Consider the following 27,090-nt stretch of genomic DNA (forward strand, 5'->3'; position numbering starts at 1 on the left):
CCTTATGACCCCTCCCTGTCCTTCCCAACTTCTCTTCTCCTCCTACGCGTTCCTCATGTCCTGACAACATCCTGGTTACCTCCACACATCTCCTACAGAGAGACAAGAGAGAGTTCGAGGCAGGACGTTGATATTTCGGAAGGTTGTTGAAGATATCTCACGTAGATTCCATCACTACTACTTATTATTATTATTATTATTATTATTATTATTATTATTATTATTATTATTATTATTATTATTATTATTATTATTATTGTTATGTGTGTGTGTATGTGTATGTGTGTGTGTGTGTGTGTGTGTGTGTAAGGGTTGCAAACGGGGTAACTTTAGGGCAGCAAGTGAGTGTCATGACCTCTCGACCACGGCACTCCGTAAAACTCCATAATACATCAAAAAATGACCAATGATGAATACATAAACAAAAACACACTTGAATAACCAATTAGCTGGCGGTAGTTCCCGATTGTTACATCAAGTGAATCATTAAGGTTTTTCAACTGGTGGATATACTCAGTGAAGAGTTAAACTATGTGAACAAGATAGATATTTTTGTGTGCTGGTTTTTCCATTTGAATTGTTTGCTGATGTAGGAATTGTGTCTTCATGAACGGTGCTTACAAACGCTAGTGGCAAGTCACGCAAACAACAACAAAAGTAAGAAAAAATAATAAATTAATAAAAATAAACAAGAACCTCGACAACTACAACAACAATAATAACAAAAACAACAACAACAACAATAATACCACCACCATCACCACCACCAACAACAACAACAACGTCACCAACAACAACAACTAATACAACAACAATAATAAACAAACAGACAATAAAATAATCTAGCAAAAACAAAATCCTGATAGTTTACTTGACTTAGGTGTAACTGAAGGAATTCCCTCACACAACTATCACACGCCACCAAATTACTAATGACCTGATCCACTCTCATTACCTGTTAGCCAATAGTAATCCTTAATGACTTAACTAGTGAATTATATATTTTGATTACCATCTTCGTTCTTCGTTCCACTTAATTAGTTTTCACAGCGTGATTAATAACACTTATTGTCTGACTGCGATAATTAATTTGAGTTAATTGTTCTGTTCATGAGTTAGTTTCTCCAGGTGAGTCTCTGGATGCTGGGGAACCCTTTGTTATTAGTGTTGTTACCTGGATGTTAAGGTTTAATTAATTTTTCCTGTGAGTTACACCTAAGAGGAGAGTAGAAGTGAGTGTGGTGAAATACTTTTTGGCATGCTTATACGTGACTGTGTGTGTGTATGACTGTGTGTGTGACTGTGTGTGTGTATGACTGTGTGTGTGACTGTGTGTGTGTGTGACTGTGTGTGTGTGTGACTGTGTGTGTGTGTGACTGTGTGTGTGACTGTGTGTGTGTGTTATGTAATGATATAGGAGAATAATAATTTAACAAGCAATTTCACCAGAGTACAAAAGTGAGACTGGCAAAGAATGAAGACACAAGTTATCTACGAGTTGTTGATAACTTTTACAATGGTTGGGATGAGACTGTTCTTGTAGCGGTCAGTACGTGGTCGTATGGCCTGGATGGGGTTGTAGTGTTGAACAGCAATTCACAGACGAGGGATCTCAGGTGGTAGCAGGTGGAGGAGTCTTACAGATGAGGTCAGGGTAATATGAGGGAAAGCATTGTTTTGTACCTCTTCTGTTTCCCTTTCTCCCGGAGTCTTCGTTGTGTAGTAGATCAGAAAGACAAGGAAGAAAACAATCTAGACAGGGGAAACATAAGTGAGTTTAGTAAGTATGAATGCTGTGTAAACATTCAAGAGCTCAGAAGCAGGAGATAAGGAGACGATAACTGGAATAGTCGAAGGTTGTAGTGAAGTTTACTTTCCTGTTCAGTTTGTTCTCTATAATGACGCCGGGAGCATGGTGGAATCCTCAACCCCTGGAGTGTGTTTGTTGGGGCCCTTCAAGCCAATGATAATAGTCTCTGGTGACTTTAAACTGGTGTTATATTTTGTTTTGTAATGCAGGTGCTGGGTAGGGTAGATAAGAAGAAGAAGAAGAAGAATAAGAAGAAGAAGAAGAAGAAGACTGGAATCTGAACATCCTGTTTGGCGGAGGAAGAGGAGGAGAAAGGGGTGAGAGGGAGGGGGAGTAAAAGGAGGTGAGGCAAAAGTGGCAGGGGTTGTGGTTCAACGGTTTCCTCCTCCTTTTTGTCCTCCTTCTCTTCCTCTTCTTTGTCCTCCTCCTCCTTCTCTTCTTCCTCTTCTTTTTCCTCCTCCTCCTCTTCTTCCTCTTCGTCTTCTTCTCTTCTTTCTCATTCTCACCTCATCCTACTCCCTCTACTCCTAGCTTCTCCCTCTTCCCTCCCTCTCCATCATTTCCTCAGTTCTTCCTTTCCTCGTTCTTATACTCTCCTCTTCCTCCTCCTCCTCCTCCTCCTCCTCCTCCTCATCCTCATCATCATCATCATCATCATCATCATCATCATCATCACCCTGCTCCTCCTCCTCTCTCCTCTGCCTCTAGTACTTGACCACGTCCAAGATGTAACATAGTAATATTTTATTGGGTTCTATCAGGGGGTTCTATCAAGGGGTTCTATCAAGGGGTTCCATAAGGGGGTTCTATAAGGGGGGTTCTATCAGGGGGTTCTATGAAGGGTTCTATCAGGTGTTCAAAGTTGGCTGGTTACTATTTTTGGAACCCGTGTGTGTGTGTGTGTGTGTGTGTGTGTGTGTGTGTGTGTGTGTGTGTGTGTGTGTGTGTGTGTGTGTGTGTGTGTGTGTGTGTGTGTGTGTGTGTGTGTGTGTGTGTGTGTGTGTGTGTGTGTGTGTGTGTGTGTGTGTGTGTGTGTGTGTGCTCGTGTGTGTGCTCGTGTGTATGTGTGTAGAGGACTTTTATGATGCGTAAATGTGTACCTAAATTCAGGGGTTCATAGTTCACACACAAACACACACACACGAGACAGTAGTGAACATAGAGACAAGAAACTAAAAAAAATAAGGGAAAAGAATGTGACAAGAAAGAGAGATAATGGGGAGAAATAAGATAGGAATGTAGAAAATGGGTGAACAATGAGACACAAATGAAATATTAGAAAAAGAAAGAGGAGAATAGGGAGGAATGGGACAAGGAAATGACAAAAATGGGGAGGAATGTGACAAGGAAATGGAGAGAGTAAGTATGAATGGCGTCAGTAGGTGAGTGGTGGTCGGGAGGAACGTGGAGGGAGGGAGCACTAAGTGAGGGAGGGAGGGAGGGAGGTGGTGCGGAGCTTAAGTGGACGGGGCAGTACAGGAAAGGGTGGAGGCTTGGCGTTCCCCAGCACTTTGCCTGAGGCCTGTGTTGTTTGAGCGCTTCTTCCCGGAGGTGACCTTGATAACCCGCGAGTAGAGCCCGCCCTATCCTCAGCTATCCTCCCTCCCTCCCTCCTCTGGGACCCCCTGGAAACAGGAACTTGCAACGGTAACAACGGGAACGCCTGAGAGATGACATGCAAACGGATATTTATGTACACACACACACAGAGTCCACCCTCACAACCCCCTACACCGTCCATACTATATATTGACCCCATATCATTTAAATAAAAAGCCTCAGTATCACCAGCACGAGCAACTAACAGCGCCTGGCGATCTATAAAATTTTTATGCGCCAGACGAAAGTTAGTTAACCCACCTTGGCGCTCTCTTAAAGAACTAAATGGACAGAGTCAAGCTAAAAACTGGTTCATCTCTTCTTCACCTTCAGGATGGGTGAGGCCCCTGGCAGGATGGCACTGGAAAGCCTTGAGAGTACATGGCATCATCATTACAAACAACAACATCTTTAGAGAGAGAGAGAGAGAGAGTCCGTAACCTCGTCCTCTTCAAAGGTATTGGTGAGTCTGCTGGCGTGGGGTGTGGGAGGTGGATTTTTCTGTGACCTTTCATTGTAAGGGTCTCTGTGTTTTTTTATCTGTGCTCTCTCTCTCTCTCTCTCTCTCTCTCTCTCTCTCGGGTTAATAAAGAGTGATGGGAGAATCGTCAGTAGAACTAGAGAGGACAGAGAGTTGTGTTGCCAGACCCCGTCGTCTCCTGCCAGCCGTCCTGTACTCTGGACCAGACCACCGCACACTGCAATATCCTCCCTACAGTTCTTGAATTACCTCTCCGCCTCTCTCTCGCTCTCTCTTTCTCTCACATATCTCTCCTTCCGTGCATTCCTCTCTCTGTCCCTCTTCCTCGAACTCTTTACCTTTCCTCTTACTCTCCCTCTTTCACCACACACCATTCTCTCTCTCTCACTCTCTCCATGTTTCCTTCTGTTCAGTCTCCACCCTCTTCCCTCTCACTGTACCCACTCCATCACCATCATCTCCCCACCACCACTATTAATACCACCACCACCATCGTTATCATCACCGCTGGTCAGTTCACCTGGCCATGTCCAGAATTAATTCGTGTGACTCTGGAGCCAATATTTCTGTACTGTGTCCAGTTACGGGCGCTCATCAACATAACTCTACGTACACTGTAGCTCATCTCTTGCGTCCTTGTAGTATGTAAAGCTCTGTTACGTCAGGGGCACCCAGATCTCCCTCAAGATAAAAGACAAACGATGGTGTGGCAGAGGAGCCCAGCTGGCTCTCCTTATTAGCTGATTTGCGATTAGACACACGGAGGCCCCCCTCACTCCCTGGCTGGCTGATTGGAAGGAACTGTTAGACTAGAGTCACAAACGGCTGAAGAAGAGTTCAGGGATGGTCGGTGACGCCCTTAGAATTACGAGGGAGGAAAGGAATCTTCTGCTAAAGGGACATTCCAGGTTACTCGATAGTTGATTGGTAATTGGAGATAGGAAGGTCCTTCACCAATAAGCCTGGTGATTGGGAAAGACTCGTAGAGGAGAGTCACGGACGATAAGGATAATAAATGAGTCATCCATCACGGTGGGGATCTCTTGTTAAGCGTCCTGATACATCAAGTGTCGATTGCTGGCTGGACAAGGAACGCCTTCTCCCCCGCGTCTACTGATTAGATACAACTGGTGGAGCAGCAGAGTCCCAGACGGTAAAAAAAATGGTCTGGTGAGAGTGGGAGGGAAATCTGTCGCTTAAGGGAAGGACAGTGAAGGTGGAGTACCGAGGGAAGTTAACTCAGGATGCCAATTTAGGTTCAGTTAGTATTTCACTATTCATGGGATTAGAGACTATTTATTGTATCCAGAGCTGATGCCGGTGTTGGTAGAAGGCGGGTGTAAGAACGTCTGGCGTTCATACCCAAGGAATTATATGAAAAGTGAAAGGGAACAAGTACCAGGCGCTGCTTGTACCTCCACTTGGGGATGCTTTTATGGTGCGGTTGAGTGGTCTTGTGCGTCTAGAAATTACACGAATTCCTTACTAATGAAAACTTGTCTCTACTTACAAAGAAACTCACCGAGAATTTAAGGAAAGGGTAAACATTATAATTCGATACAAAAAATAAAGGTGATAAATCAGGGAGTAAAGAAAACACACAGCGGTGGGAGCTGAGGGCAACAGGTGAGCAATTAAGTATAATATAGGATGAAAGGAGGAACCTGAAGAAAAAAGACCGACGCAGAATAATGTGGCTGGAGTAAGAGTCTTCAAGGTGAGAGAGGCTGCATCTTGGAGGTCCAGTGGGAGCCACAACACAGGTGTAGCTGACAGGTGGGTCGTGGCCCTCAGCCTGCAGGTCACCAAGGGTGCTGCATATGTCAGCCAGCAGCTACATGGACACCCCGGTAATAGATGGCAATTATTACAAGCTGAATAGGCATTCTTTAGATTCTCAGATTCTATGGGTCTAATCCCTTTGGATGTGGTAGCTTGTTCGTCTCGCAGGTGAGAGGTCTTGGGTTTGACTCTCAAGGGAGGATTTTCTTTAAGTAAGTTTCTTTCCGCCAGCTGCAGCCTCTGTCTTACCCAGCAGTGGTTGGAGACCTGTGGCATTAACATTTATCCAGTGCTGTTGGGGAGCTGCCGGGTGTTTCTCGATCACGATTATTATGGTTAATTATATAATGTGCTGAGTGACGTCAACACCAGGTTGGCCGAGTCTCAGCTACTAGACAACAACAACTTTTGAAATTTATGAATGGTTTTCTTTCTTCTTTTAGAGTTTTGGTTTTTGTTACACTGAACATCAACCAATGACAATCAAGAGAGATAAACGTCTCGGGTTTTATTGGGAGATAACTATTATCCCCACTTATGGCTTAAGCCGAGGGCACCCCTAGTTCACCCAACTGTAAAATAGATACCTCACTTTACACTTGAGGAAATAAAACCAATCAAATACAGTGCCCTCTCACTCTCTTTGTGTATACCAGAAAACCTGCAGTACACTATATCCACACCTCCCTCAATGGACCATCAGGAATATGGGTCTGACTCACCATAACAACAAACATCTCAAGTAACTATAGAAGGCTTTTATGTTGAATATTTACCTGTTTAATTTACCTTTATAAGCCTGTATGTGGCGTGGAAGGTAGTGTGGCTTAGGTGACATCCAGGGGCTATCTATTAGGAGACTTTAACACCTACAAAGTAGTTATCCAAGGTGTCTTCAGGCTATTGAATAGTTAACCTACCTAGTAATAACTATGTCGAGTGTATGATCAGTTTGTCGAGTGTATGATCTAACTTAAAACTACGCGCTTGAAAGACTTAACTACGAAAGGACGTAGCTACAGTGTAACAGAATATTCAGTTATGGACGTGTGTGTGTGTGTGTGTGGTCTTATGAACAGACATGTAGAGGCTGCCAGGAGGAGAAAACGTGATCTGACATGAGATAGGCGATGATATAAGATAGTGAAGGCCTTGGCGCGTTTGAGAATGATGTTCAGCTGCGGTCAGAGCGGTATAAATCATTTTCCACCTTGAAAGAAAACGAGCATTTGATTATAACTCAAAATATAATAAATAACTGTTTTTTTTAACCTTAAAATTGTAGTGTAAAACGGTATATATAATTTTGTTGAAAGGAAAGATTTATTTAACGAGAGTACATATATTGGCTGAAGGGATCTTAAGTATAAAGTTGTTTTGATCGCAAGGCTTAGCTACAGGCTTTAGGAGATCGATCGTATGAGCTGAGTGTGTGTGTGTGTGTGTGTGTGTGTGTGTGTGTGTGTGTGGGGCTTTGTAAACTAAGTGTGTCTTAATATAGCCGCTTTCATCACGGCTCAGGAACTTTCAGCTGATCAAAGGGACATCTTGGGAATTGACGATTAACAATTAGACTTTTATGTTGCTCTCTCTCTCTCTCTCTCTCTCCACCATACAACACAACTCATAAATATTCATGTCAGAGAGAGAGAGAGAGAGAGAGAGAGAGAGAGAGAGAGGACCATCCCGGCTACCCTCGCGACCACCACTATACTGAACATCACGCGGTACACATCTCAAAGGATTAAAACCACCGTCAGGGGGATTTAATTTGACTGGCGGCCATTGAACACTTCTATAAAAGGTTCGACAATAATTAACTCTGATATCATCTTTGCCGTTTTAAGTCATTTCCCACAAATTTAAATATTTTCTGACGATATTTTGAATTTTGAAAAAGGATTGTATTTTTTCTGATCATATGAATATAATGTTTTAGTGGTTATAAAATGGTTTTCGATGGATTGTTCGCGAGTTTGATATCCGAGTTTATCCTGGTGTTTGTACGCTCTCTCATTGGCCGCTCAGTCGGCTTGGTGTGGAGGGATCGACCAATCACAAACCTCATATGACAATTGTAGGATCAAGAGGGCGGAGGATTCACCATTCATATTTAGTCGCATCACTTCTTCTCATCCAGTATTTGGCCGAATAAAAGAGAAACACAATAACAAAAATAATATAACTTCAAGAAACACACAATTAAATCGACCAAAACAACTACATAAGGAAATGTTGACTAGAAATCAATTTGAAATTCGAACATCACTGGTGGGGTAGCGTTCGTGGGCTCGTCGACGGCCAACCCGGATTCACCCCGTCTACATCACAAGACAAGGCGAGAGGGGGCGGCGGTAGGCCAGTAAATGGAGTTTGTTTACTAAAGAGTTACCTGGGAATATATCTCAGCTTATCTGATGTCGAGGGAGGACCTTGGTGGTGCACATGTGAGTGAAAGTGTTGGTGTGTGATATTCTACATACACAGTATATATCACACACACACAACACCTGTAACTATATATATCTCTTGGATAATATTTCTTACTCTCGTGTCTTCTTTAGCATGTCTTAAGCAGCGTGTCTCATCTCTCCCCCTATGTCTCATCTCTCCCCCTATGTCTCATCTCTCCCCTATGTCTCATCTCTCCCCCTATGTCTCATCTCTCTCTCACTGGCATCCTCGACAGTGACCCGTGTCTCTCTTATCTGTGAGAGACATTGTTACGAGGTCGTCTTAATGTTGTTACTGGAGTCGCTTCACTTTGTCTTCGGGACTTAACATGTCACTCACGCCTCCTCCAACCCCAGGACTACTTACTGCTGACGAAGGGGATGGTAGGTGACGTTATCGTATTGGGGACCTGTGATTGGCTCGCCTTTCCCTCTTGCCCTCATAAGAGTTGCGCCTCACTTGATGACGTCAACGAATTGGAGAGTTATGGTTGGCTAAATCCTCATAATAATAGCCTGACGTCATCGGGTAGGACAAATAAAAACAAGAATTAGAGCTTTCTTTTATTTCTTTACACTGAAGCGAGTAAACCCAATGTTTTCCTTTTGTAGTTACGTATTTTTTCATCTATTTTGTAGCTTAACACATTTCGAGGCTGTCCTAGTGTGAGTCGACTCATCGTTAACCATTGTTTGTCTACCTGAACTATGTTTGTGTACATACTATGCCTGTGTGCGGATAAATACTTAGATTTCCTGATTTATTTATTATTTTTTATTTATGGTATGTTCTGAGCAGTGTGTGTCGGAGAGAGTCAGTAACAGCGAGGGTTCTGAGCAGTGTGTGTCGGAGAGGATTAATCACAACTCACAGCGAGGGTTATGAGCTGGATGGCGTCATCTTGTCAGCTTTCAGTTTGGCAATTCGCGCTTTGACGTTCCTGCGGTCAAGTATTCCATCACCTTTCTTAACGTAGATGTGATCTACGCTTGAGGCCACCAAGACGTAGCCCAGCCTGTCCATGTGTGAGTGGTTGAAGCTGTGTTTTTCGTCCTCGGCCACTATGACCCTGATGGAGACCCTTGTGTCCTTCAGTATGGTCTCCAGGATAAGTGCCTCAGTGCCTTGGACGTCCAGTGAAAGCAAGTCGACGGTAGTTAGATTGAGTGCCAGGAGATAGGAGAGGACAGGGAAGCATTGTACACTGCTGTAGGTGAAGTCCCACGCTTTCGTCTTATCCTCCTTGTTTAGATTATCCTGCCGCATCTCGTGACTGTGGCCTCGATAAGCCCAAAAGTAAAGTTTGTCCAGCCATTCTTTCTGTACGACGTAATGTGACTCAAGAATAATTTGTTTAGGGTAAGACTCAGAAGAGATGCAGGTGTTGGAGCTCCAGGCTTTGCGGTGCTTAAATTTGAGTTCCTTGTAGCTCTCCCTGTCCGGCTCAATGAGAAGTCCTGTCCATCCAAGATTCTTCTCAAGCCAGAGTGTGTTGGATAGGTAAACACCGTTCAGCGCTCCAGCCTCCACAAAGAATCCACCGTGCTGGTCGTGGAACATCTCCTGAAGGTGTTCGTTGATCCAAGGCCAAGTGAAGTCTTGTGAACCTATGTGACTGTTGTCGGAGATGTTGTAAGGAAGGGACGAAGGAAGGTCGAGGAAATCGTTCTTAAGGATCTTCAGGACTTGAGGATCATCAGCGGACAAAGGACCAGCCATCCTGTACAGTACATTACTCTGGCTTGCCAAGGGATCCTGTAGTGAAGAAAACATATCATAGGAATAAATCACCAGCATAGCTTAAGGTTCCTAACAGTCGGAGGTACAAAGAGATGCATACACGTGTACTGTACAGCGCCCTAGAGTTCCTACTAGGGCGGGTCACACTTTATACTGTATCTGAAAATTATCACTAATCCTTAATGAACCTCACCTGTTGAAGCACTAATGAACCTCACCCGTTGAAGCACTAATGAAATTCACCTGTATGAAACACAAATGAACCTCAGCTGTTGAAGCACTAATGAACCTCACCCGTTGAAGCACTAATGAACCTCACCCGTTGAAGCACTAATGAACCTCACCTGTTGAAGCACTAATGAACCTCACCTGTATGAAACACTAATGAACCTCACCTGTTGAAGCACTAATGAACCTCACCTGTATGAAGCACTAATGAACCTCACCTGTATGAAGCACTAATGAACCTCACCTGTATAAATAACCAAGGATAAACAAAGTACTGATTAAAGTTACTTATGTTAAAGAAAGATTATTGAAGATATAGGTTACTTTCAAGTGTTACAACGTTACTTTAAAAGCTACTTAATTAAAATAACTAATAAATCTCACCTGTAAGAAGAACATGAAGAACAGGACCCAGGAGAGAACAAGAACAACCAGGCAAAGAACAATTAGTCTTTGTAAAGTGTTATAGCGCATTGTATCTTCACTACAACGATAACACACACAGTTTACACTTGTTTGGTGACAACTATACCAAAAGGTTTGATTTTTTTTGTCAAGGCAATATTCACCCCGTATATCGTTCCCTGTAATATCCAATTAAGAGGTCAAAACTATTCTCAAAGGTCAACCATCAGGATTAGTTCTACAGAAGAATCACAACAAACACGAATTAATCTTGTACAAATTTAAATGTTGCAGATTAAGTGAGTTACAAGCATGCTGTTATACTCTATAGACCAGAGCATATTCGTCTAAATATACATAACTTAACGAGTCACACGTGGACAAGTACTGGAGCGAGCGGGTGTGATGATCAGGTCTTACTTCCCCGTCCTTTGACTCCAGGAAAACCTTGATTATAAACCTCCTTATACCGACTCCCCTGATACTGGGCGAGGAAATAGTGAGACTCTTTCCTCCTACGTCATAAGGTGGGAGGGACTGCCAGGTGAGAGACTGCCAGGTGAGCAACAAGGACCTGGGCGGGGTTAAGGTTCCTTGGGGCTAATACCTTCAAGCACGCCACATAAGCCAACTTATAAATAAACCGGAGTGGAGATTGCTATTCTTGCCGTGTGTGTGTGTGTGTGTGTGTGTGTGTGTGTGTGTTATCACTGTCTACACAATATCTTAACAGCTGGTTAGACAAATTCACTCTTCCTTCAACATCATACTCATAAATGACGTCATATATGTATGTATGTATGTAATGTATGTAATGTATGTATGTATGTATGTATGTATGTATGTATGTATGTATGTATGCAGTGTCTTTCAAGGAGAACACCTTCACTAGGATTCTATACCCAGGACCAGACAGTTTAACATCACTCAACTGGACAATGTGGATATGAGCTGTGATTCACGAGTGTTGCGGTGCTGTGTCGGGCAGCCTGAGTAACGAGTGACCCTCCTCCCTACCTCATCTCTCTCCTCCCTACCTCGTCCCCCTCCTCTCTACCTCGTCCCCCTCGTCCCTACCTCGTCCCCCTCCTCCTTACCTCGTCCCCCTCCTCCCTGTACCTGTGTTATTTTAAGGAGATTGGAGGATAATTGCTGGGCCAGGGAGTGTCGCTACCTGTTACAGCTTCGTCGGGATGGTGATGTCGTCAGGCACATGAAGTTGGTTTGTGTTCCCTCCTGTACCTCTCTAGTTCAGGGGAGATGGTTGTACTGTAGCGTGTGTGTGTGTGTGTGTGTGTGTGTGTGTTTGTGTTTGTGTGTGTGTGTGCGCGTGTGTGCGCGCGTGTAAACCGTGGCAAACAATGATTAGTTGAGAGAAGGAGGAAGAGGAGGGGGAGGAGACAAGGAGGAGTTATGATCTATCTGAGAATAGAAATTGATCTCTCTTTTAGGCCTATCGTTCCTTCCTCCTCATCCTTCCCCATTCACTCACTCTATTCATATTTTCCTTCTTCATCTTCCTCCTTCACTCCCCTCCCTCCGTCTCCTCCTACTCCTCCTTTACCCCATAAATTCATAATGGTCTTTGTGGGTCGTGACGGTGTTGCAGGGTGGAGGGGTGCAATGATACCACGAAAAATGGGCGGAGGTCTGTTTCTACCTGTGCCTGTCTACCTGTCTACCTGTCTCTCCCTCTCTCTCTCTCCAAACGAGGTAGACATTTTTAATCAATAATATAAAGGAAAAAATATTTACTCCAAGTTCTTAGACGGAAGTTGAAGGGGATTTATCATGAGACGTTAAATAGAAACAAGGAAATGAGAAAATGGAAATAAAGCAAGATGGATAGAAAGAGAGATAGATTAGTAGAGAGAAATAGAGAGAGAGAGAGAGAGAGAGAGAGAGAGAGAGAGCAGAAGTGACGACAGACCTCCTTTAAGCCTCGAGTCACTCTTCAAGGTCAAGGCTGGGTGGAGGGTGAGTGAATGGACTTAATGGTGAAGGGAGGGAGGCGGAGGCGGCAGATCTAGATATGGGAAGGGCGGAGGGTGAGAAGCTAAGAAAGGGGGGTAGGGGGAGGGCGAAACCGATCCAGATAGGGGAAAGGGGAGGGGTGAGGAGAGGAGGTGGCTTGTAGGAAGAGGAGGGAGTAAAGGGTTCAAAGGGGAGAGGGGGTGAGGGTGGATATATATATATTAGGGGTAAGATTTGTCGAGGCTCACAGTTAGTTGACGGCCTACGCCATGAAGGTCCTCTACTTGGGTACGTGCTGCATTCTCCCTCCCTCCCTCTCTCCCTGGACTCCTTCTCTCCCTACCTGGACTCCTTCTCTCCCTACCTGGACTCCCTCTTCCTATACCCGTTGCAGTGTCGTGTGTGTTGTTTGTGTCACGTGCAATTACAAGATGCTGTTTGTAGTGTGAGAGTGTAGCGTGGATGTGTCATGTGTATTGCCAGGGTGTAGCGTGTAATGTTGACGTGTTGTGTGGGTGTAGGGTGTAATATTGAGGTGTGTGGGATGTCAGGGTGCAGAGTGCAATTTCAAGGTGTTTTTTGTGGTGACGGTGTATTTTGAGTGTAGGTGTAATTGTTGTGTGCCTGTGAGCTAGGTGTCGTCTGTCTGTGTCGTTGTGAGAAGGTGAACAACTCTCAGGTTAAGTTTATTTTTAATTTAACATTAACCCCTTACCTACAATGACTTAATCCCTTGAGTACAATTATTTTACCCCTTAAGTAGGAGGCCAATCCCCTGAGTACAATGAATAAGTCCGTTGATTAAGATAAGTTTATATATTATCCAAGAGTCACCTTAAGTGCTTACAGTTAACATGACACTTGTGATCTCATAAACACATTAAGCCTTTTAATTCCCGTACACATGTAAGCCCGCTATGGACGTCTCGTGTACACATATACGCACACTATGAACGACTTCAGTACACATATACGCACACTATGAACGTCTCGTGTACACATATTTGATCTCTGAAGGATCCCCAGAGAATTTATATTACTGGGAAGTGTTTATGTTGTCCCCTGCAGGAGTGTGTGTGATGCTGGGGTGTGTGGCCGCCCTGCCTGGCCTCCGTCTTCGCCGGGACTCATCAGTCTTCTCCCTGGAGCTGCCGTCCAACGCCTCTCTGACTATCGGACCGATCCAGACTGGCTTCGACTGTAGTGACCTGCCCTACGGCTACTACGCCGACGAGGCCAACAACTGCGCCATCTTCCACGTGTGTCTCCCATACATCGACCACGGAGTCTACGTGAGCCGCCACTTCTCCTTCATGTGTGGGCAAGGCACCGTCTTCGACCAGGAGCGCCTCATCTGCGACTTCCCAGAGACCGCCCTCCCCTGCTCCCAGGTCGCCGCCTTCAGGAACACCAACGAGTACTTTGGACGTGCAGATATCAACTTCCTCGAGAAATAGAACTTCATGAGCCAGCCTTGTGCTTAACCTTCTGAATCTTTGTACGACAACACAGAATATAACAGCAACACGTTGTAATTCCCTTCTACAGTAGTTCGACCATGTTCTTGTCGTGCAAAAGATTGTAAACGCGACTACCCGAAGGCTCCGTGTTGGTGTACTCCATTAGCACACACTACCGAAGAGTGTTTGTCTTCCAGTGTGAGCTCCACCACAGGGAGAATTCAGGAACAATCTCTAGTAAACAGACTGACGAATATAACAGTGCAACAGTTTCCACTCGTGTGTGTGATGTTCCCTGAATCCTCCTCAAGTTTCCGGTCAGGTGAAGTGCCTCGTGTTGCTCCTCCAGTCAGATGTGATCCTCCACCAGCTGACGAGGCCCCTAGACTCTATAACCCGTACATGATCTCTCTCTCTCTCTCTCTCTCTCTCTCTCTGTCAGTACGAGTTTGTGAATTTTTTCCGGCTGTCTCTTAGTTAACACCTTAAATTTGAATGTCATACAAGATTTACATCAACGAAATAAACTGTATACCATATAACTGTATCATATAACTGGATTAGGATATGTTAAAGATATATTACCACTATCGGGGACTTTTAACTAAGAGAAATACATTTAGTATATTGAGAGTAAGATCAGTAGAGGATGTTATTTATTGGCAGTGTTCTTTATGTTTGTCAATATGATGAATGATTATGTGACTAACAGGTGAACTGACCACACACACACACACACACACACACACACACACACACACACACACACACACACACACACACACTCTACTAATTCCTCTTAAATAGATACACTTATGTAAGGTCAATTTAGAGACAAAATTACAGTAAGATTCTACCTAAATTTTCCTAAATGTCTAATACTCTTCTGAACACTTGGCTGAGGATACAGGTATACACACATACATAGAGTACAGGTGTGTAGTACAGTTATTCATAAGTAATCATACATAATTCCTTTATACTTTCATACAAGGGAATATACATGCATTTATAGACGCATTATGACGTTTTGTATGACAGTAAAGTATACCATATAGGAATTAATTTTCATTAATTTGGAGCAACGAAAACAAGAGTTATCTCTGTTTGGAAAAAAAATCCCGCAAGTTACTCTTTAACCCTTTGAGGACGATGGTTTAACCCTTTGATAAAGATGACTTAACCCTTTGAGGACGGTGGTTTAACCCTTTGATGAAGATGACTTAACCCTTTGAGGACGGTGGTTTAACCCTTTGATGAAGATGACTTAACCCTTTGAGGACGGTGGTTTAACCCTTTGATAGAAACCCGATCCTTTGAGGACGATGGTTTGGTTTAACCCTTTGATGAAGATGACTGTTGCTTGGGGGGTGGTTTAACCCTTGATAAAGATGACTTAAGCTTGAGGACGGTGGTTTTAACCCTTTGATGAAGATGACAACCCTTTGAGGACGATGGTTTAACCCTTTGATAAAGATGACTTAACCCTTTGAGGACGGTGGTTTAACCCTTTGATGAAGATGACTTAACCCTTTGAGGACGGTGGTTTAACCCTTTGATGAAGATGACTTAACCCTTTGAGGACGGTGGTTTAACCCTTTGATAAAGATGGTTTAATCCTTTAAGGACGATGGTTTTGATAAAGATAACGGTTGAAGATTTGACGGTGGTTTAACCCTGATGAAGATGACAAGGACGTGGTTTAACCCTTGATGATGGTTTAACTTTGATGGTTTTTTGATGTATGGTGCTTGATGATGATTTGAGGACGATGGTTTAACCATTTTGATAAAGATGACCCTTTGAACGATGGTTTAGCCCTTTGAGGACGATGGTTTAACCATTTGATAAAGATGACTTAACCCTTTGAGAATGATGGTTTAACCCTTTGAGGGCGATGGTTTAACCCTTTGAGGACGATGGTTTAACCCTTTGAGAATTATAGTTTAACCCTTTGATGATGTTGGTTTAACCCTTTAATGCTTATGGTGCAACCCTTTGATGATGATTGCTTAACTCTTTGAGGACGATAAAATTTAATCCTTTGATAGAGATGATTTAACCCTTTGAGGACGATGATTTAATCATTTAACCCTTTGAGGACGATAGTTTAATCCACTCGCCCACTAAGGGTTAAAACTTAATCGGCGAGTATCTTTCTGGACACATGAATGTTTGTGTTAGTCTAAGTTCATGGGTCCACACACACACACACACACACACACACACACACACACACACACACACACTACTTCCATATAATTTTTCTAAATATATAACTCAAAGACACTCTTCTAACTGCTCTAATTTAATATAAATGTTTCATAAGGAAGATTTGTTAATAAAAAACTAAATAAAATTATCGAAAAAAAAATAGCAAGTGGAAAGTATTAATTTTACCTGAAGTGTTTAGTGAGGTAAAAATAATTAACTATTTTAGGAACTTTGAAAGTATTATTAAATTTAAAGTCAGGTAAATATGTTATGTAATTATTCTATATCAAGTTAATTATTATTGATTAAAAAGGTGAATTAAGTACACCAAATGCTACTTAATTTAGTTGTTATTATCTAGTTACTCTAGTGTATGAAGGTAATTAATTTATATATACCTAAAAACTTCAAATCCTTTAGTAATATGAAACAGAAAATCAAAATAGAAAAAACTAAAAAATAAAAAATAAAATCTTTATCTGTATATCAACACCGGTGGAGGGGGAGGAGGTAGGGGGTAGTGGGAGGGGGAGGAGGTAGGGGTTTGTGTGGGGGTAGGGGAGGGGCATCTACCATCACCACCACCACAAGTCTGTCACCTGCTGGGCGTCGCTAAACGTCTTAAGGTCACTGATGTCATCCTTAAAGGGGGGAGGGGGAGAAACGAAAGAGAAATGGAGATGAAACGAGAGATATAGACAACTGAAAGAGAATGATAGAGAAGCTATAGAGAATATAATAATGGGTGAAGAAAGATGAATGAGGAAAGAAGAGATGGTGGGCAGTAAAGACAACACTACGAACAGGGAAGAGAGAGAATAAAGATGAGTGAGAGGGAGAGAGAATAAGAGAGGAGAGGGGAAAGATAATGGGAGGATAAGGAGAGAAGAGGACTGAAGGTGTCACCCCATAAGCCAACCAGGTATGTGTGAGAGAGAGAAAGAGAGAGAGAGAGAGAGAGAGAGAGAGTAAAGGATGTGGTGGACAAGATAGCAAGATACCCCACACCTACGCCCGAGTGTGGTGAGTGGTGTTGGTTGGCATTCCACTCAACTAAACAAATTTTGCGATTCCTCCCCCTCCCTCTTCCCCCTGACTCTCTCTCTCTCTCTCTCTCTCTCTCTCTCTCTCTCTCTCTCTCTTTCTTTCGTGTTCTTCTTTAATATATCACCTAAAATAATGTTGTTTTATATGTTAATACAGTAAACTCTTCTTGATGGCATAGACAGGCATAAGGGTGAATGAAAAGTCCCCCTCCTGATCTATCTCCACGTATAAATATTTCTCAAGACTGTCTCCCAAGAAACCAGGAGACTTCCAATCCCTCTCCTAACCTAACCTAACCAAATCCCTCCGCAAAATTGACTAAGAGAAGCCCAGACAACGCAATATCAAGCTGAAGGGGGGAAAAAAAATTATGAATGTAAATATATATTTACGTATCCCGTGGTGAAGTATACGAGGCCTCTCTACAGGAGCTCGATCCCATTGAAGATAAAGGGAAGGATTTTTTTTTTCACAAGAGTCAGGTATTCAGCAGAGACCATCTCGGAGTCTTGATGGATGATCGAACGCTGGTGAAGAGACAACCTGCGCATATAGTGTGTGTAATAATAATAATAATAATAATTAACGGTTTATTGAAAGAGCTTGGCAGCCAGAAGGCTGAAAATATACAGTTACATATTTGGGGAATGGGTTACGAATTACAAATAATATACAAGTGACATAAGTGACACAAATAAGACATATAGTAACTTAGATGGGGATCAGCTCAAACTACAGTTCATTTCAACATAGTGACAGTGTAGGGAGCAGTGTTTACTGGGAGTGAATACACTGATTTATTACATGTTATTGATAATTTTTACAATGGTTGGGACTGGGCTGTTCTTATAGCGATCAGTTCGTGCACGTATGGGCTGGATGCGGTTGTGGTGTCGAACAGCAATTCTCGGACAGGGGATCTCAGGTGGTAGTAGGGGCCGGTGTCGGGGATGGTGTAGAAGCTTCTTACCAAATTTGCAGATGAGGCCGTGGTGATGGTCAGTGAGAGTCGAAAGGGTCAGTGTGTTGAGCGCTTCTTGATATGTGGTGTAGGAAGGGGAGAGAATAATCTTGCATGCCCTCTTTTGCACTTTTTCTAGGTGTTTACGTTGTGTGGCATTTAGAGAGGAAGACCAGGTGGGGGAGGCATAGGTGAGCTTGGGAAGTATGAATGTTGTGTATACACTGAGGAGCTCGTGTGCGGGAACTCCGAGGGACTTGAGTCGGCGGAGGAGGTGGAGACGGAAACTGGAGGATTTGACAACTTCACTGACGTGTGGTTTCCAATTTAGTTTGTTGTCTATGGTGACGCCGAGGAGCTTCGTGGAATCTACAACCTGGAGTGTGTTCGGACCTAGGGTAATGGAGGGAGGTGGGACAATGTCGGAGGAGAGGTTGATGTGCATAACCATGGTCTTGGTATGGTTGATGGTGACATGGTTGTTGGTGGCCCAGTTTTGGAGACTGTTCAATAAATCCTGAAGGGCGGTATAGTTGGGAGCAGAATTGTTGACGCTGATCCCAATGGTGGAGTCGTCGACATATTTCCAGCGAGCAGGGGTTTCTCTTAGGGCATCATTGATGAGCATAAGGAAGCAGAGTGGTCCCATCTTGGTGCCTTGGGGGACGCCACAGGTGAGTGACTGAAAGGTGGAGACAGCCCCTCGGAAGCGTACAGCTTGGCGTCGGTCACTGAGGAAGTCTGTAAGCCATGGTATGAGACTTCTCCGAAGCCCGAGGTCAATAGCTTTGTTTATGATTATATTGTGGTCGACTAGGTCGAACGCTTTAGTGAAATCAACGAAGGCGACAGCTACAGACGTTTTTCGTTTCTCGAGATGGCGGTATATGTAATCGAGAAAGCTGACAAGACAGTGAGTGGTGGAGGAAGTTTTCATGTTGCCAAATTGCTGAGGGTCTACGACTCCTGCAATATCAGCATAAGCCCTGTCAAACACAAAACTTTCACAGATTAGGCTGGGTATTGGGGTGATTGCAATAGGTCGTAGCTGGTTTAAGGATTGTGGGCTGGTTGACTTGGGCACTGGTGATACATAAGAGGTACTTAAAATGCCTGGTGGGTAGTTCGACAGCAGAGGAAGTTATTTAGAATCAAGTTAAAAAATATCCCTTATTGGATGCTCATTTTTTTTTACTACAAGGTATAGTTATGGAAGACACACACACACACACACACACACACACACACCATCGGAAGTAAATTCTCCAAAATCTTTAAAAAAAATCCTAACATAAACTTCTCCCAGTGACACAAACAAACAAACAAACAACTAAATAATAAGTAAAAAAAAAATAAGAACCAGATAAGAACCAGATCATTACAAGGTTCCTTAAGACTAGACAGGAAAGCAATTAAGATCCCAAGCAGATATACGACACACAACACCACCACAACACAACAGGGAACTTGTGATAAAACTTCCCAGATGATTTACAACCTCTGAAAAAAAAAAAGCAAGGGTGTTTTTTTTATCTCGTTTTTTTCCCTCATGTTGTTTTATTGTATTTTCTGTGTCTTGTGTTTTGTTGTTTTTTGTTTTGTCTGGTTGTTTAATAGACGTAATAGAAGGATAACAGAGTATTTTTTTTGTATGTTAAGTTAATGATGAGGTTAATGGTATTTTAAACCCATGAGTACGATGACTTAACCTCTCTAGGTATGATGATTTAACCACTGATTACGATTATTTATTCTCACTGAGTAAGATAATTTAGTCGCCTGAGTACTATAAGTTTACTCTCTAAGTATAGTTAATTAACCCCTTGAGTACGACGACTTAACCCCTTGATTACGGCGACTTAATCTCTTGAGTACTGTGATTTAACCCCTTGAGTACTACGACTTAACCCCTTGAGTACGACTACTTAATCTCTTGAGTACGGCGATTTAACCCCTTGAGTACGACTACTTAACCTCCTGGGAACAATATCATCGTACTCAATGATTTTGGTAGTCGTATTCAAAGGATTAAGACAAGGTGATTGAGTCTAAGTACTCGAGGATTTTAAGTCATCATACTCAATGTAATAAGATATCGCATTCAATGGGTAATGTACTCAGGGGTTGGCATTGTATTTCTGGGGTTTTAATGGTTCATATATCAGGGTGAAGATAAGAGGCTGTAATCGTTTATATATAAGTGAATTTAAGGGGTTTCAATGGCAATATATCAGGGATATTTGACAGTGTTAACAAGTTGAATACAAAATATAAGTAACTAATCAACAAAGGTGTAAACGGATAATAAAATTAATATATATAAATTGGTATAGTTTTTATTTCTTGCAACTCACAATGAATGGTTTATTTATTAACTTCTTCATGACTAGAAATAGAAAAAAAAATGGTTTATTGAAGTAGAGGCGTGTTACTTCCATACACAGATACAGTCCTTAATACTATATGTTGTTGGTGTTATTGAGAGTTAGGGTGAGACTTGTGGTTCCCATAGGTTAATGGTTAGCAGAAGGTCAGAGGTCCTACCAGGTCACATGGTTTACTGAGAATAATGTACACGCAAACACATATAGAAAAACAGAGTCGTTAAGTAAGTAGTAGCGAGAAGACCAATTGTTTAAAGCTGCTTTGTATTTGCATTAGAGTTTGATCTTTTACTTTTCGAGGAACTTAATGTCAGTGCGGCCGAAATACTCGTTAGACCTCCTGAAGGAGGAGGACTGGCTGCAGGGGCTGGCGTTCTCGGGGGTGGCACACACGAGATGCTCCTGGTCAAAGACGGTGCCCTCGCCACACATGAAGGAGAAGTGGCGGGTCACCACGATGTTGTTGTCGATGTATGGGAGACACACGTGGTAGATGGCGCAGTTGTTGGCTTCGTCGGCGTAGTAACCGTAGGGCAGATTAGCACAGTCGAAGCCCGTCTGGATCCCTCCCAGGACCAGTTCAGCGTCGGAAGGAAGTTCGAAGAAGAAGGAAGATGAGTCACGGCGTTGACGGAGGCCAGGCACGGCGGCCACAGCACACACCAACAAAAGAACTGGAAGAGTAATCAAAACAACAATAAATACACATAACATAATAGATAACAGAAAATAGGAAATATAAACAATGTTACACGAAAGACCACAATGATTTTTCCGGCAGTAAAACCATCACAACCGTGAGGCCAAAGACAAGAGTAAGTTAAAGAGCCTTCAAGACCTCACCAAGAGCAAGAGTATTCATGCTGACAGAGACGGGTGAAGAATGATGACTAGAGGTGGTGATACAGCCTTATATAGCCGGCGATAGTGAAGGTGACCGGCAGCGACCTTGTCAGTACCTTGAGCTGCCTCAACACCCTTCTTGTCTTACACCCGCGAGTATGAACATGATCAACCGCAGTTTTCAGTGTATCGTTATGTTTACCTCTGATAAATGTTTCTAACTGATAACAAGAAAATGTGGTAGTTCTTTAAAATAGAACCTATATAACTTGTTACACTTATTCTTAAACAATGATAATGAGACATTTTTTTAATATATATCTGAGTCTCGGTTTTAGTTACAAGTATACAACATCAGCAGCTTTATATACCGTACAGTCACTGACTGACTCACTCAAGCACTAAATGACTCAGTCACAGACGGAGAATAATGATAATTATTGCTTTACAAACTAACTGGAGTAACATCTTGCCGCTTTACTGCAGCATCATGTTTGCCTTGATGCTCAAGAGAACGACCTTTTATGGGTGAGAAATAAAAGGGTCTAGGAAGAGAATAGAAACTCAGGGGAAGTAAAGGTTGGGTGCAGAGGACAGGATAATTAGGGTGACAAGGAAGGAGAGTTTACGGGATATTAGTAGAGCTTGTAACATGTCAGGAGTATGTGGTGATGTATTCAACAGCTGAGTGACGTTCGACGCTCACACGCCAATACTTGTTCAGAAAAAAAATGCTCTAACTGCATTGAAAAGTTATTGTCCGTTGCACAAATCAATTATTCAGGGAATAAATTATTTCCTTAATGCAGTAGGTAGTTGGCAGCTACCAAACAGGGAGGTACTACCGGCTGGGAAGATATTGGAAGCATAATGTGTTGTCTAATGGTAGACCCTGCTGCCATATGTGACCAAGTCCCAGGTTGCTCATCTGACTTTCTGCCTCATTTATAAACAATTTCAGGGTCTCAATTGTTTCTCTTACTTTGGCCACACAACATACACACTGTATATTGTTTCTCATTTTTGATATTTTCTTATGGCTCTATTAATTTTATTATTATTATTATTATTATTATTATTATTATTATTATTATTATTATTATTATTATTATTATTATTATTATTATTATTATTATTATTATTATTATTATTATTATTATTATTATTATTATTATTATTATTATTATTTATATTAAATTTTATTACTTTTATTATTATTATTTTATTATATTTTCGGCCACCAGGCCTTGATGTGGGTCATAAAATGTCCTACAGTATGACCGGTTGGGCTAATGACCGTAAAAAAAAGAAAAAGAAAAAAAAATATATATTATTGACTATAAACCAATTATTTACTTTTGACATTAACAGTTGAATAAGAGAATCATTAGTTATCTGCATAAATTAAGGGTTAACAACATTTACCAATAGTTGGCGGCTTAAGTCAATGGTTCTTTATTTCAGTCGTTTATTGCATCTATTAATGGTTAATATAAATTATTAATGGCTCTCTGCGTTAGTCAACGATGGAAAGAACAAATTAAAGGGTTGAGTGAGACCTCAGGCTGCCTCACAACTCTCCACTTTACTAATAGTGATGATGAAGAGAATCTGATACGTGATTATTTTTATTGAATAACGTTTTGACTCGCACACAGAAAGCGACACATTTTCTTTAACATTCAGATGGACATAGAGAGGCAGAGATGACAGTGCCCTCTGAAGCACAGTGGTATAGACCAAAGGACCTGAACTGCAGAAATCAGTAGATAACTGAATTTTTATTCGTGGAGATTCAAGGACGAACGTGTAAAGAAACTTTACGGATACGTTTGAAACTTTTTTATTAACAAATATTATTATACTCGCAAACACAATTATTAAGACAAAATACATTGTTTTAGATGATTAAAGGTTACCAAGGCTTTGTGTTATATGTTTATATGTTTCTTATTGTATTATTATATGTTGATTTGTTTACTTCTCGAGGAACTTAATGTCAGTGCGACCGAAGTACTCGTTAGACCTCCTGAAGGAGGAGGACTGGCTGCAGGGGCTGGCGTTCTCGGGGGTGGCACACACGAGATGCTCCTGGTCAAAGACGGTGCCCTCGCCACACATGAAGGAGAAGTGGCGGGTCACCACGATGTTGTTGTCGATGTATGGGAGACACACGTGGTAGATGGCGCAGTTGTTGGCTTCGTCGGCGTAGTAACCGTAGGGCAGATTAGCACAGTCGAAGCCCGTCTGGATCCCTCCCAGGACCAGTTCAGCGTCGGAAGGAAGTTCGAAGAAGAAGGAAGATGAGTCACGGCGTTGACGGAGGCCAGGCACGGCGGCCACAGCACACACCAACAAAAGAACTGGAAGAGTAACCAAAACAACAATAAATACACATAACATAATAGATAACAGAAAATAGGAAATATAAACAATGTTACACGAAAGACCTTAATGATTTTTCCGGCAGTAAAACCATCACAACCGTGAGGCCAAAGACAAGAGTAAGTTAAAGAGCCTTCAAGACCTCACCAAGAGCAAGAGTATTCATGCTGACAGAGACGGGTGAAGAATGATAACTAGAGGTGGTGATACAGCCTTATATAGCCGGCGATAGTGAAGGTGACCGGCAGCGACCTTGCCAGTACCTTCAGCTGCCTCAACACCCTTCTTGTCTTACACCCGCGAGTATGAACATGATCAGTCACAGTTTACAGTGTACCGTTATGTTTACCTCTGATAAATGTTTCCTACAGATTTTGAAATTGTCTCAATGCCGAATAATTTGATGCTAAAAGTTGTAATTTTATAAAATAGTGATAGAGATTATTATTATTATTATTATTATTATTATTATTATTATTATTATTATGATTATGATTATGATTATGATTATGATTATTATTATTATTATTGACGATGTGTCACTAAGGAGTTTGTAACAAAACGTCAACATAGAAGTTGTCTCTCTGACCCTGTGTGTCTTTCGCTACCCTAGAACCATCGTCGTATTGAGTCCTTATTATTATTATTATCATTATTATTATTATTATTACAACATTTCTGAATCAATCTCAACCTAATGTTTGGTGTTCATATTGAAACTCTCTTTATACCAAACTACCACTAAACTAATGCAGCTGTATGGTAATACTGGAAAAGTGTCTTAGGAGAATAATAACACTTTCAATATATATAAAATGACAAAACTTATAAGATCATCAACAGTCTTAGTTAACTTACATTATATAACCTGTTAAAAACTTTTATCATCTATGAAGAAATATATAACTTGTTCTACTTATTCTTTTACAATTTTAATGAGAAGTTTTTTAATACATAACTGAGTTTTAGTTTTAGTCACAGTTTTAAAGCGGCAGTAGAGCCATGTGCAATACCGTCACTGACTCACTCAGTCAGTTAATGGGAATGATAATATCTTTAACTTACACATCGGAAGATGCAATATTTTGTCACTTTACTGCAACAACTTTTTCTTCATGCTCAAGAGAAAGACATTTTAATAGGTAAGATATAAAGGGATTTTGGAATAGAATAGGAAGTTGTGACAAGAAGGTGTGTGACAGGGAAGGAGAGTTAAAGGGAAAGGTAGAGTTTTCAACATGCCGGAAATACTGTATGTGATGTTATCAACACCTGCGTGACTCTTGACGCTGCACACCAATGCTTATTTAGATAGATACTGGTCTTGTTCCATAAATAAATTACTGTCCGTTTTATAAGCATACTACTCAGTGTATAAATTACTCATTCACAGCATCGAGCAATGGTTCATTTAATGACTGTAAATCAATGGTTGTCTGTATAAATGAATGATTTACTTCTGATACTAACAGTTGAATAAGAGAATCATTAGTTATCTGCATAAATTAAGGGTTAACAACATTTACCAATAGTTGGCGGCTTAAGTCAATGGTTCTTTATTTCAGTCGTTTATTGCATCTATTAATGGTTAACATAAATTATTAATGGCTCTCTGCATTAGTCAACGATGGAAAGAACAAATTAAAGGGTTGAGTGAGACCTCAGGCTGCCTCACAACTCTCCACTTTACTAATAGTGATGATGAAGAGAATCTGATACGTGATTATTTTTATTGAATATCGTTTTGACTCGCACACAGAAAGCGACACATTTTCTTTAACATTCAGATGGACATAGAGAGGCAGAGATGACAGTGCCCTCTGAAGCACAGTGGTATAGACCAAAGGACCTGAACTGCAGAAATCAGTAGATAACTGAATTATTATTCTTGGAGATTCAAGGACGAACATGTAAAGAAACTTTACGGATACGTGGGAAACTTTTTTATTAACAAATATTATTATACTCGCAAACACAATTATTAAGACAAAATACATTGTTTTAGATGATTAAAGGTTACCAAGGCTTTGTGTTATATGTTTATATGTTTCTTATTGTATTATTATATGTTGATTTGTTTACTTCTCGAGGAACTTAATGTCAGTGCGACCGAAGTACTCGTTAGACCTCCTGAAGGAGGAGGACTGGCTGCAGGGGCTGGCGTTCTCGGGGGTGGCACACACGAGATGCTCCTGGTCAAAGACGGTGCCCTCGCCACACATGAAGGAGAAGTGGCGGGTCACCACGATGTTGTTGTCGATGTATGGGAGACACACGTGGTAGATGGCGCAGTTATTGGCTTCGTCGGCGTAGTAACCGTAGGGCAGATTAGCACAGTCGAAGCCCGTCTGGATCCCTCCCAGGACCAGTTCAGCGTCGGAAGGAAGTTCGAAGAAGAAGGAAGATGAGTCACGGCGTTGACGGAGGCCAGGCACGGCGGCCACAGCACACACCAACAAAAGAACTGGAAGAGTAACCAAAACAACAATAAATACACATAACATAATAGATAACAGAAAATAGGAAATATAAACAATGTTACACGAAAGACCTTAATGATTTTTCCGGCAGTAAAACCATCACAACCGTGAGGCCAAAGACAAGAGTAAGTTAAAGAGCCTTCAAGACCTCACCAAGAGCAAGAGTATTCATGCTGACAGAGACGGGTGAAGAATGATGACTAGAGGTGGTGATACAGCCTTATATAGCCGGCGATAGTGAAGGTGACCGGCAGCGACCTTGCCAGTTCCCCCAACAACCTCTTGTCCTACACAGCCTGCTTCTCAGGTAGGCAACAACCTGACCCACAGCAGGTGGACGGCAGGTGGATAGGTGGACGGCAGGTGGATGTGTATTTAGGACATTATAGAACACCTTTACACAGTTAATTAGTTTAGAACACACAGGGAGGGGGAGAAGAGGGAGTGTAGGAGAGGAAAGGAAAGAGGTGATGGTGATGGGGAAAGAGTGGAAGAAGAGAGGGAAAAAAAGGGAGGCGAGTGTGGAAGGTGATGGTAGGGGCAGGAAAGGGAGGAGAGAAGTAGAAGAGGAGAGGAATGATGGTGGGGAAAGGGTGGGAATGAAGAGGAAGGAAACAGTGGAGGAGGGAGGAGATGGGAGAGGTTATGGAAGGGAAGAAGGAAGAAGGAATGGGGGTGGTAAGAGGTCGACGTATTACGATCCTATACAATTATTTGTATGTAAAGGTTCAGTGACTGTGTGTGTGTGTGTGTGTGTGTCAATATCCTGTACAAAATTAATACACCAGTTTGTTTTATTTGGCATTATTGTATATTTAACTAATTATTCGCTTCTTTAGTGTT

General features: G+C 41.9%; 5 protein-coding genes across 5 annotated transcripts; 1 reads left to right on the forward strand and 4 right to left on the reverse strand.

The window, feature by feature from the left end:
• Positions 1–8,685: 8,685 nt before the first annotated feature.
• LOC121855529 lies at positions 8,686–10,923 on the reverse strand. The gene is made up of 2 exons (XM_042350507.1): positions 10,479–10,923; positions 8,686–9,881 (listed from the first exon to the last, which is right to left on the reverse strand). The coding sequence occupies exons 1-2, from the start codon at positions 10,566–10,568 to the stop codon at positions 9,006–9,008; spliced, it is 966 nt and encodes a 321-aa protein (XP_042206441.1). The 5' UTR covers positions 10,569–10,923; the 3' UTR covers positions 8,686–9,005.
• Positions 10,924–12,728: 1,805 nt separating this feature from the next.
• LOC121855544 (U-scoloptoxin(01)-Er1a-like) lies at positions 12,729–15,120 on the forward strand. Its single transcript, XM_042350535.1, has 2 exons — positions 12,729–12,761; positions 13,542–15,120. The coding sequence occupies exons 1-2, from the start codon at positions 12,743–12,745 to the stop codon at positions 13,928–13,930; spliced, it is 408 nt and encodes a 135-aa protein (XP_042206469.1). The 5' UTR covers positions 12,729–12,742; the 3' UTR covers positions 13,931–15,120.
• Positions 15,121–20,475: 5,355 nt separating this feature from the next.
• On the reverse strand, positions 20,476–21,410 carry LOC121855556 (U-scoloptoxin(01)-Cw1a-like). Its single transcript, XM_042350555.1, has 2 exons — positions 21,383–21,410; positions 20,476–21,213 (listed from the first exon to the last, which is right to left on the reverse strand). The coding sequence occupies exons 1-2, from the start codon at positions 21,399–21,401 to the stop codon at positions 20,828–20,830; spliced, it is 405 nt and encodes a 134-aa protein (XP_042206489.1). The 5' UTR covers positions 21,402–21,410; the 3' UTR covers positions 20,476–20,827.
• A 1,799-nt stretch (positions 21,411–23,209) lies between these two features.
• On the reverse strand, positions 23,210–23,948 carry LOC121855562 (U-scoloptoxin(01)-Cw1a-like). The gene is made up of 2 exons (XM_042350561.1): positions 23,915–23,948; positions 23,210–23,745 (listed from the first exon to the last, which is right to left on the reverse strand). The coding sequence occupies exons 1-2, from the start codon at positions 23,931–23,933 to the stop codon at positions 23,360–23,362; spliced, it is 405 nt and encodes a 134-aa protein (XP_042206495.1). The 5' UTR covers positions 23,934–23,948; the 3' UTR covers positions 23,210–23,359.
• Positions 23,949–25,695: 1,747 nt separating this feature from the next.
• Positions 25,696–26,434, reverse strand: LOC121855563 (U-scoloptoxin(01)-Cw1a-like). Its single transcript, XM_042350562.1, has 2 exons — positions 26,401–26,434; positions 25,696–26,231 (listed from the first exon to the last, which is right to left on the reverse strand). Exons 1-2 carry the CDS (start codon positions 26,417–26,419, stop codon positions 25,846–25,848), a joined length of 405 nt encoding a protein of 134 aa, XP_042206496.1. The 5' UTR covers positions 26,420–26,434; the 3' UTR covers positions 25,696–25,845.
• Positions 26,435–27,090: the final 656 nt, after the last annotated feature.

The sequence above is a fragment of the Homarus americanus genome, unplaced genomic scaffold (genome assembly GCF_018991925.1).
Source record: "Homarus americanus isolate GMGI-L3 unplaced genomic scaffold, GMGI_Hamer_2.0 scaffold48406, whole genome shotgun sequence".
Lineage (NCBI taxonomy): Eukaryota > Metazoa > Arthropoda > Malacostraca > Decapoda > Nephropidae > Homarus > Homarus americanus.